Here is a 12,701-nt window from a genome sequence, read left to right on the forward strand (position 1 = left end):
AGTTTGCCGATTTAACATTATTAACAAGCATTTCAACAAAATACATTTTGTTAAACGACAAAACATTAACTGATTGTAGCAATACCAAGTGTTCGAATACTCAAAACAGAAGTTACATTCTTAGCTTTACATTGTCGAACCATCATGATTCAGATCAGCATAATCCAGCTTTACACGTTTTTCAATAGGAGATAAAATAAGCTCCGCCCATTTTACCGCCCACTTAATCATCGTAAATAAACGTATTTTCCGCTCATTTTCGGTATTTACCGTCGCGTTGTTTCCGTTTATCATTTGGTTACTAAACATAATTCACTTGCATGATTGCCTACAATCAACATCAGCGGACTTTAAAGGAACATAGGCATATAAGTTTTAAAACGTTGTAGACACCACATTTCCTGGAAAAAGAAACTTAAAAAAAACACCAAAAAACACCAGGTTACATACTGTCTGAGGTTAAATATTTTTCAAGGAAGTGAAAACTATTGAAAAGACTATATTCAACGACAAATAAATTTTACTGATGGTATTCCAATTTGCATAGAAATGAGTAACATTTACAGATAAACTGCTACCTTACCACTTTCAAATTTTCAATTCAACATCTGATAGAGATTTTGATACGACTAATTACTAATACAGACCAAATTCTGGCTGTTGTCTTTCCCAGTAGTACTATTATATTAGTAACCTTAATTCTAGCGTATGACTTGACAAGAAAAAAAACCTTTAACAATAGTAAAATCATAACCAAAGTTGTATGTACCCTTTCGTACATAACTTTTTATTTTTACCATGTATTTTCCCATTTTCCCCATTTTGTTTTTCAATAAGTAAAATTTAAATGAGTCCAAATGTATGTATGTTGATTATCAATTTATGTATACCTTGTTTATTTTATCTCTTAGAAAGCCATCACTTACAAAACTTAATAAATTTTCTGTGTAGTATTTCATGTACATAAAAGTAGTTCTCTGTTGTTGATCATATAGACAGCAAATCTAGACAGCAAATCTAGGAAACAGCTAATGACAGCATGTATACACAGATTTTAGAGGTGCTATTGATTCAGCACAATGCATAAAAAGACCTTAACCTACGCCAATTTACATATATTTAACAATAAAAGGCTTAATCACATCCTATGACTCAAAATACCTCCCAATGGAGGTAAACAGAGTTGCCAGGATACACTGAATATTTATTTCAACATTAAAATGGGACAAATTCACAAGTTTTGGTTATACAACGGAATTATCGATAGTAAACTTTGCATTGTTTCGTGGTTATACACTTGGTCAAAAATATGAGTTTTTCTACAACCCAACATAGTCCTTTAAAGAAAGAAGGCACAGGCTTATTGTTCAGTTCTCTTTATTCGTGTTGCCAAAAGTGCCTTCCATGTATCGCATTCTAGTACTATTTGCTGAAGGTAAAAAAAAAGATATGCTTAAGAGTATTGCCGTGGCTCACAAAACCCTACATTGATATCAATGAATAGTGGTGTGTGTCATTATATATGGGAAACATTTCCTTATGTTATTTCACCAACTTTAGTTTTTGCATATTATTATGCTCATTATCAGTATATACGTTGTTACATTTTTACATTATATCTGAACCAATTTTGCATTACTTGAATATCCTGTACTAGAATACGTTTCAACAAAATCAGAGGATGTTCGAAGTCAAGATTGATGTAACAGTTTCTATATAATTTGAAATATTTTTGTACCAGCAAGAGTTACCTCTCTTTATATTCTGCTTTCGTGAAATTGGCTCCGCCTATTAATTTTCGTCTATTTCCGTGATCATTCCATAAATGGAAGTTGCAAAATCGTTTACAAATGTTAATAGCGTTAGAACACGGTGCATATCCATATCGGTACCCTCTTTGCGAAATCTGCTGAAACGGTACCCTCTTTGCACATGCACAGGCCACTCTCTGCTAAAAACAAACCTGCGATGGATAACCATACAGTAAAATTTCAATATAATAAGGAAAGAAGGTATGACACGTAGAAAAGATGTATACCACGGAACACTAGAATGTTTTATCTATGTGCTGATTTGTCATGTGCCCGTTTTTCATGTACTACAAATTCACAATAAGCTACAAAAAATCGACATGTCTTGCTTCGCCCATCACCTCGACATATTTTTTGGGCTGAAATTAACCTGTGGCTTGATTATATATGCATCATACATATTTGATATGTTCATTTACATATCATCTTTGGACAAATGGCAATGCATTGTCAAAAATAAATGTAAAATTCATAAAAACACCCTACTTTCGGTTTTGCAGCGGCACGGGCTACCTCTCTTCATTTGAATTTTTATATCACAGGTACCCTCTCATTTTTAAACACACATACCCTCAAGGCACGACATATATGTATGCTTTTATTTGCGTTAATCGTTAGGTATGTAATATTTCTTACTTTTATGTAAATATTTCATACTTAACGATTAACGCTAATAAAAGCATATGTCGTGCATTGAGGGTACCTATGTGTGTTTAAAAATGAGAGGGTACCTGTGATATAAAAATTCAAAAGCAGAAGAGCAGAAGTTTTAAAAAGTGCTGATTAACTTCCGGATATATGACGATTGTAGACGAAATTAATTATTTCCTTCTGTCCGATTTAACTTGTCTTTTTCAAATTTATTTCTTTTTATCGTTTCGACTTTTTCAAGAGAGTACAATTAGTAGTATTTTATATCAAAAGTAAATAAATTGTGAGTTGTGACCTTTCATATGTTTTTGTCAGTAACCGAGAAGTATTTGAATAGCATTAAGTTTATCAAACACTATCTCCTATCTTCAAACAGGAACACTTATCATTACGCGACCGACGATAGTATTTCTTATTTGTCGTATCACTATAAGATACTGTCCTTTCTATCATGATAACAAATTGATAAGTTATGTTGATATATATTTTAGAAATGGCATGTGATTGGCATGTGTCCAGGAAGTACTTAAATAAATATTGATAGATTGCTTTCCTAAACTTGTACCACATGTTGATAGATTAAGATCGTCGGCTTAAAATAATATTAAAAATTTAATGCTTTGATTGCAGTTGAATGACAGAAAACTAACAAAAAACGGAAAAAGATTATACACTTTCAATAATATACATATCAATCATGTCAAAAATATGGCAATCTTACATTAAAAATCAATCAATCAATAACATAAAAAAATAAAGATAAGATGAAAATTAATAAATGAATAAATAAATAAATAAATAAATAAATAAATAAATAAATAAATAAATAAATAAATAAATAAATAAATATCCTTCCCCACCAACACCAAATATGAAAAGAAAGAAAGGAAAAAAGAACGCTTGCAGTAAATCCAACAATAGATAAAGGAAATTCTATAGCGGCACTTTTGTGTTTCTAATTACTTTTTAAGTGATTTGTTTTATCAAAGATTTCCGTATTTGTGTAGGGAAAATACTTATTACATAGAGAACTAAAAATTTCTGTTTAAGGTCAACAAATGTCATAATACATTGCACTAAAATTTCAAGGCATGTGATTGGTTGATCGTATGTCTGTATTAGAGAAAGTAGGGCAGAAACGAAGAGGCAAGATATGATATAAGTATATAAGGCTTTGAAATCCCGTGTCTGAAAAAAGTCACCCTTTCAAAAGCAATGCAATGGAATTATTCTTTAACATTTGTGTTTTTATATTAACACTTTCATTCATGCCATGCCACTGTGATCATTTTCGTGGTGGTACAATCAGTTGGAAACCAACAGGGAATAAATATGAAGTAATTTTTTTCTTGTAACTATCAATGGAATAATGTATTATAATTATAATTCTGAAGGAATCGAAATTTGAATATTAATAATAAACTAATAAAAGACACATCGAAAAAGTAAATAAATTTTTTTTTAAAAATCAATGAAAACGTAAAAAATTAAAAAATAATTAATATGTAATTGTTTTTATGGTAATCACCACGGACAAAAGAATGGCTTTTACAATTATCTAATATAGTTTAACGATTTTTTTAATTCAGTCATTTTGTAGTATTGAAAGAATATCCACTGATGTTGAAAATCCTAAAAAAACATAAAAGTTGAATATTTAACATAGATCAGCTGGGGCATTTAAAACACCAATATTTGCAAAATATAATATATATACCAAGAAATAAATTGAAAATAGTAGTTTTTGAACAATTGTGAGCCTAATTTGAGTGAATGATCTGAAATTTATTTTGCAAACACGCTATTGGTTTAGATATACATCAAGTGGAACAAATTTCTGAACTGCCTTGCAAAACACCTTAATGAAGTCCCTTTGAATAATATTTCATGTGAAACAAAAATAATTCTATGATCTTAACTAAAGGTTATAGACATTATTTGTAAATACCTTGAGTTTGAAATCCACCAGCTAAGTTATAGGGAAAAATATAATTGGAGTGATTTTTTCTGTAATGATATATTTTATCCTAAGCACAATGTTTCATTTTATTTATTTAAAACTTCTATCGAAATATGTGTATATAAATACTACAAAAATTCATATCCAGGTTGAATTCAAGTACAAGCTCGGATGGAGGCATACCTATGGGATAGGATGTACCCCATCTCTAATCGGAAGATACGTAGACAATACAACCTTTTCATGGGAATGCACATCTGGCTGTGCAGGTTCAGGTACAGTTCTGTCTTCAAAGGGATATATTTGTACCGCAGTGAGTTCATCAGAGAATTGGGAACTAGGTGAATACACGTTTAGATATACGTTTAGTAAAAGTGGACCTTTTACAGTCAGGTAATCAAATTTTGCTATACGATATGCGTTGTGAAGCACTTGATAGAAGTATTCTCTGGCGTAACATTTTATTGAAATATGTGTTCTTGTATTAGCAATGCCGGGCACAAAATTAGCCGTGATAGTTAATACTGTTTGTATGTACTTAATAAATGTGAAATATTGTTATGTAATTCATGTAACGCTCTTAGTGTATTTGCTTTTATAAAATTGTAGTCACTACGAGATGGTAAAGGTCATACAGCGAATTTCCAACTTCACTGGCGGAGAAAGACATCGAGTGCATATTCGTGTAATTATGTTTTCAGGCGCAAGAGTGCACGCACCTGAGTTTTAACCACCAATGCTCATCAAGTTCATCACATGAAACCATACTGACGGGATTCGAACCCACAACTTTCAGGGGCAAGTGATTATTCGCTCACCTTAACGATTCAACCACAGAGACCAGCCTACCACCTTATTATATATAATGTTAACTATATATATATATATGCATTATGTTTTGTGTTATTAATTGCCACTCTAACTAGATGTCTTTGAAATATTCATCTCTATTTCTTTATTACTCAATAATAGTATTGAAATGTTACATTATATAGCTACTATGCCTGTTGTTGGATTGACCTTGACTATGGAACAGGTGATGGTTCATGGAATTTACCAACAACGGTTGATTTAGGGACCCGATCGGATTTAAAAGTTCCTAACAGTAGCCCAGTTACAGCAGGGAAACCATTGTACATGTATGTTTACTAACTATAGTACGCTTGTTGCTTCATAAGAATAAAATTTATCACTTTGGAGGAATACATATGTGACGCTAAATGTTTTTTGAAAATCTATGATTTAATTTTCTTAATCATTTAATACATTGCTTTCCAATAACTGTACATTTCTTCGATATATATGTAATGTCACTGCAATTTTTAATTACATTTTATTCTACCAAACGTGAACAGCATTGGCCAAATACTGGATTTACTAAATACCTTAATAGTAATTAAACATAATATGTTGAATATTATTTAACCTTCTGTTTTATCTTAACACTCGTGCTGTGACAGTGTCAAATATGGATGCACACAAACAATCAAAATACCTGTCTTAGATCAAGATGGCGACAACATTAGATGTAGGTGGGCATCTGGGAACGAATGCAGCTCTGCTTGTAGAAGGATTCCAAACGCAGTTTTAGACGAGGTATGGTACATTCGTCACATTCAGTGCTACTTGAGATAAGCATCTTACATGCTTTAAATTCATTAGTAAAAAATATGATAAACAAGATCAACAAGGAAAGGCGGCGTTCAATGAACACAGTCATAATTAAACAATGTTTTCCCACTCTGAGGAATCAAACAAAATTATTCATTTCCGAGGCATTATATGCAACAAAGATCAGAAAATGAAAGGTTACAGATGTCAAGAGTAACTTGAAAAGGATACATGAATACACGTTTTCCAATAGATATTGTGTATTGATTTACTGAAAAGAACATTTTTGGACAAATGTTTCCATTGCCTAAATTAAAATAAATGAGCCGCGCCATGAAAAAAACAGCATAGTGCGTTTGCAACCAGCATGGATCCAGACCAGTCTGCGCGTCCGAGCAGTCTGACCAGGATCCATGCTGTTCACTATCAGTTTCTCTACTTGTAATAGAGTTGGTAAGCCCTGATCAGACTGCGCGGATGCGCAGGCTGGTCTGGATGCATGCTAGTCGCAAACGCATTATGTTGGTTTTGTCGTTACGCGGCTCAGATATCACATTCTTATGTAATTGATTTAGGTTGCCAAAATACACAAAAGTGGCTGAAACTGTTTGAATAAAATCAAAGGAATCAAATCAGAAATATGGTCAACTTTCTGCATACCAATTTTCAAGACGCTACTCGAAAGTTCGCAAACTGTCGCGTTCTACCTTAAAAAAACGGTTTTCTATTTCGCCGTTAATATATGATAAACTTACCCGTATATGTAGTTTTGAAGTACATGTACTTTATTAGTAAATATCATTTCAAATTGAAACACTACGTAGGTCTAAGCCACAAAATGTAATCCGAAGTACGGTGTCTACACAGTGCTTGTAATATAAATTATTCTTTAAAGGAACATATTATTGTCTTAGAAACGAATAAATGTTTCCCTCTTTAAACAGATTTTTCAAAGTTTAAGTAATTGTTTTAAAGCATGTGAGATGCTTGTTACCTTGAGAAAATAGCGCTAAATTACAATTATTTGTCATAAAAGTAGCAAAATGAACACAAAGAAGTTTTTTTACTCGGATGCAAAATACTTAATCATTATAATGTCTTTAATGTCAAACAACAGAAGCAAAATCTTATTTTGGTAAATGAATCATTAGTATTTCTTTTGTATAATGGACTCTTAGAATAGCTGATGGATATCATTATCAAAAGGTCCGTAACTTTAATGCATTGAAGCGTAGAACCATAGATGGGTTTACCATATATTATCATTGACAGATAAATTCTTGACCATGTTCTAATGTTTTATAAAATATCTTAGAATAAGTGCACGCTGACAATATCTGCGACTACAGGAGCTGGCGATATATACGCTGTGGCGATCATGGTAGAGGACAAACCAAAAACAACCATTACATTGAGTGGACGCCAATTTACACCGCAAAATGTGCTGTCATCAGTACCACTGCAGGTTTGTTATGAAAACTAAATATTTCAAAATATATATACGTACATAGAATCTATAACTTGCTTTTCAAATCAAACCTTTACAAATATGATGCAATTGTAGATTATCTTCTTTTAAAGTAAATGCACATGTTTCTTGATTTATTGAAAGGAAAGATAGAAATGGTGAAATTGTTCAGTTTTAGATATTGTTTAAAACTGACTTTTGTAAGATTTGATATTCAAAGGTTTCTTATTGCCACGGATAATACTCCACTTTTGAAACTTGTGTATCAAAATTGTTAGCACTTTATTACAACCAAACAGCCAAATCAATCAGATCCTACAATATACTCAATTTTGTTGCAATGGTATGCCTTTAAGTTTTCCATTTTGACTTTTTCGATTTAACAATCTGTTTATGCCCAATTTGTAAAAGAAATACATTATTTTGTAATGGCACTCACAAACATAATTTATAATAACATAGAACGTCCTTATAAAGTAGCCACAAGCAAATATATTTAATCCCATTTTAAACTGGTTTCTGAAAATAATATACATGTAATATCAATTTATCAGTAAATATAGCAGTTTTATAATATAAAATAAGTACTATCTACAACAATGAAAATTCAATAGTTAACTATATATTTATTCCAGTTTCTTGTAAAAACACCTGATATTGAATCTCGATCATGCTCTGATAGGCCTGTCTTTGTAAACCCAACACCTGCAGAATCGGCCGTGATTGTTGTTCAACCAGGCGGGTCACTGTATGTTAGCTTCTATGCCACATCGAGGGGAACTAGGTATGTCAATTCTCCATGCCATATTCAAGCTATGTTCATGCTTTATGCCAAATGGAGGGGAACCAGGTATGTTAATGCTCTATGTCAAATATAGGGGAACCAGTTTAAAATGTGTTAATCCTTCATGTCAAATCGATGGAAATCGTGTATGTTTATGTACTATACCATATCGAGTGGAACAAGCATTATGCATTTTGTCTTTTCGAGGGGAACCAGTGTGTTGATGTCCTATGTCACATCAGAGGAATCAGGTATGTAAATTCTCTATGCCATACACTAGACAATCTTGTAAGTTTAAGTTAATTCGTAGAAACTCCAGAATAGGAAGATTACTTTTATAACAGGTTTCCTTTGATGGCTTTTAACTTGGTATATTTTTTCTCAGAATTTGAAATAGTTTTACTTAATAAAAGCTGTTAGCATTAGTATTATTGTTGTACACCGTTTAAGCAACGTCATCTTTGTCTGTTTAACTAATGCTCTTTTCAAAGAAAAACATAAATAATCCTGCATTTCTTACAACTTTTACCGTTATGTATTTTTAGCATAAGATCGTTTCTGTTGATTGGACCACCTGGCCTGCGGAAATCATCAATAAGACAATTGTCTTTGAGCCCGGGTGTTTATTCAATTGACGTGACATGGACCCCTTCTGCATCAGATAGAGGCCCTCAGTCGTTGTGTGCTGAAGCAACAGATGCCTACAAGTAAGTGATCATTAGGCTTCTGTTAATCTATTTATCAGCTTCGGAACTTGTTTTCACAACTACTGTCCATGAACAGGTGATATGAAAGCGAACCTGCAATATTTTCAATCTCTCTGTTTTTGGCATTGTTCATAGACTCTTATTTTCGTATTCCGGAGATAAAAAAGAACTAAACATAACACCGACTTGTAAAGTGGAAATACATCTTTAGTCAAACGGATGCTTTCATTACATTTGAAGTCTAACTTTGATATGGAATGATGTTCTATATCATATAAAAAGATTGTCTTATTCTTTTACAGAATCAGTAGTGATATGCGATGCGTGACGATAGCTGCATGGGGTATAATTTTGAACACATTCTTTTCATAAAATGAAATCTATTTTTTGCAATCTTATTCTATTTCACTAAAAGAAAACGAAGCATTTTTAATGACATCGAATCAGATTCAGAAAGTTCATTTATCAAAACCCGAGGTTATCCTACCATGAAATACAAATGTATAAAATATATCAATATACCAAGATACATTTTAGATATCAACCCTTGCACCAGTGCTCCATGTACACACAATGGTACCTGTTCTCGAATTGGCTACACGCAAGATTTTGTATGTGATTGTCTTCCTGGATATACGGGTCTTCAATGTCAAACGGGTAAGATTAGTCATTTATCCTAAGTTAATTACAGTAAACAACCATATAAATATAAACAAATCTGATTTGTTAAATTTATCTTTCAGAAGGATAAATAAATGTTCAGCCCGAACCGAACTCTAACCAAGGTTCTTCGGAAAACTGTTTGGAAGCTCTACCGGCAACGTACTTGAATAATACGCACTGTTTTAAGCTTTTTGCATTGTAATGATTGTTACTTGTGTGTGGCTGCATTATCTGTGTTCTATTCTACAATTTGAATCCATATTTATTATCGTTTTCAAACTAACCAGTTCCACCATTAATCAAATATGAATCTATGTTTCTTTCAGATATAAACGAATGCGCGAGTAACCCTTGTTTGAATGGTGCAACATGTTTTGACCTCATAAACGAATATTTTTGTGGCTGCGTCCCTGGTTACACTGACGTCAATTGTCAGACAGGTAATGGTGATCATGAAAAATATTACAATATCAACTCCCTTGAGTTTGAACTCTTAAAGTATTGAAAATCAATACTAGACACAATGATGTTTCAATGTTTAAAATTCAATATGGATAGCATCCAGATAAATCCAGAAAATTGTGACTCTTTTTTATAGTAACTTTTTAATAACCAACTTAAATGACAGTTTGACATTTTTAGATTTTAATTCTAAAAGTAAATTAATCGTGATACCAATACCGAATACACAAACCGTTTTACATTTTAGATATAGATGAGTGCAAGATTCGGACTTGCGCAAATGGAGGCACTTGTCATGACCTCGTTATCAAAGCTGTATGTGACTGTATCCCTGGCTTTACAGGGGAACTTTGTCAAACAGGTACTGAATGTTTTACTTTTATTGATAATCTTGAAAGAGCCGTTGCTTTAGGGGCAATAAAAGCAAAGAAAATATGTGATGATACACAGACTCGGTTTTGGTAAGTCTGTTTAAAAGTGATAGTAATTTTAGAATTAACAAACCCAAAGAACCAGAAAAATATACAATACTAAGATGACATAATATTTAAGCCATGATAATTTTGTTTAAATAACATTATGTATGTATGTATGTATTTATTTATTTATTTACTTATTTATTCATTTATTTACTTCTGTTTCTTTTGTGAATTTCACTTCTTGTTATTTTAAATTGTTCATCGCGATTTATTATATTCGATAATAATAACGAAGCAATTACCTTACGAGCAATCGCAAATCGTATGATTTGTTAACATAATAGCGATATAAAGGAAAACACACACACACAAACAAATAAAGTTTGTAACTGATTTTTTTAGATTAAAGGAGAGTACATCTTTAATCATTAATCACATACATTAACTTCATACTAACATTTTAATGATAAGTCATATTACATGATAGGTATCGATCTATGTAAGTCCAACCCATGTGAGAACGGTGCGATGTGTCTATACAATGAGACTACCGGTTATGAATGCGCATGCTCAGAGGGCTGGTATGGTTCTCACTGCGCAATCCGGCATGAAAATGAGACATATTACAACGAAACACTAATGGTACTTACTAGTTTGTATTTTCCAGTCAACGGCTCAATGGTATTTAATGTAAATGAAATAATAAATCATAAGAAAGGACTTGTCTGTTAAAAAAGATGATGTACTTTCATAGCAGTTAATATTATTATTATAGTTGCATTGCCAAGAATAATTTTGTTAAAATGAGAATATGAAATTTACTAATTCAATGATGAAAATGAACACATTTTCTATTTACAGACTACAGATTACATGCATTACTCTAGCTGTGACTGTTTTCTCGGACACGGAAAACAAGAGCTTTGCTATGTTTATAACAAAAAGAAGGGTATCGGCTTCGGTGTTGTTGGGGTTACCCTTGGAATTTTAACCGCCGTGTTAGCTTACACATTCATAGAGTGTATATTTAACAAACAAGGTCCCTGCTTTCAGCATGATGATCTAGATGATCAATCCCAACTTGATGCCGACAAAGACACTGTGGAAAAAGCCAATACGAAAGAGGCACCAGTTGAAACTGCATGTACTAAAAAAGAGGATACTATCACACCAAGGCATCGTAAATGTTGGGCTTGTGTTGTCAAGAATATGAAAGATCCACCACCTCCGTGGTTGCTCTTTAAAAAGTAGGAAGAAATTGCGAAACTCTATATTGCACACGTTTTTGTTTGTTGTCAATATATACATGTATTTGGACAACATCGTCTTGAAACAATAACATTTGAAGTTGAAGTTTATACATTAAAGAAAACAATACATTTGATTATTACATTATAAAAGATGAATGTACTGCTGATTATCTGTCGCTTTATCACTTTAATTAGTCATGCAATTTATAAATTGAATTATATCTTTGTATTACAGACCTTGCCTTTTCTTCTTATCTTTTTGCTAATTAATTTTGGAAAAAAACATACGTATTTCAACTGATTAACATCGCGAATTATAAGACATGGGATTATGTACTCCTGAAGGGCAGGAATATTAAAAGTTTCCGTCCCATATTGTTTAATACCGATAACAAACATCTTTCGAAACGTACGACGTATATTGGAATGTTAAATATAATTTCAAACATATGTTTAGTTACCCGAAGTTCTTTTAGTCCAATTGTGTTGAATGCTATATGCTTATTGAAACACTCTCGAATCCATTCCTGGAACCAACCAGTATTAAGCAGTGCGTGAAAAGTTTTTGCTCAAAGAAACAACGGTTTGTCCCTTACACGGTTTAAACCAACGCGGCCAATTCAACGATCTTTAGATAATTAATTAACGACTATGCCAATCATTGTATAAGATACGTATTGGTTATGAACGTCTTATTACTTTAATACATAAACACATGTAAACTCATTTTTTTGTACTTCATGATGGTTTTGTTTAAAGTTGTATTCAATAATTTTCAGTTTGTATCAAGCTCTAGAAAATCACGTGAGTTGCATGCAAATGGTTACAATATTTTTATTAGAATCTATTATAAAAACGTTATCGATTATGTAAAGGGACATGATAACTGAAATTCATATCCGTTCGTTTAGATTC

General features: G+C 32.2%; 1 protein-coding gene across 1 annotated transcript; it reads left to right on the forward strand.

Moving 5' to 3' along the window:
• Window positions 1-3,625: 3,625 nt before the first annotated feature.
• On the forward strand, window positions 3,626-12,022 carry LOC132735039 (integrin beta-like protein C). Its single transcript, XM_060721937.1, has 13 exons — window positions 3,626-3,799; window positions 4,571-4,815; window positions 5,418-5,561; window positions 5,883-6,018; window positions 7,349-7,498; window positions 8,137-8,285; window positions 8,831-8,992; window positions 9,295-9,335; window positions 9,530-9,649; window positions 9,982-10,095; window positions 10,365-10,478; window positions 11,024-11,178; window positions 11,398-12,022. The coding sequence occupies exons 1-13, from the start codon at window positions 3,683-3,685 to the stop codon at window positions 11,785-11,787; spliced, it is 2,037 nt and encodes a 678-aa protein (XP_060577920.1). The 5' UTR covers window positions 3,626-3,682; the 3' UTR covers window positions 11,788-12,022.
• Window positions 12,023-12,701: the final 679 nt, after the last annotated feature.

The sequence above is a fragment of the Ruditapes philippinarum genome, unplaced genomic scaffold (assembly GCF_026571515.1).
Source record: "Ruditapes philippinarum isolate M1 unplaced genomic scaffold, ASM2657151v2 ctg3423_1_1_1_1, whole genome shotgun sequence".
NCBI lineage: Eukaryota > Metazoa > Mollusca > Bivalvia > Venerida > Veneridae > Ruditapes > Ruditapes philippinarum.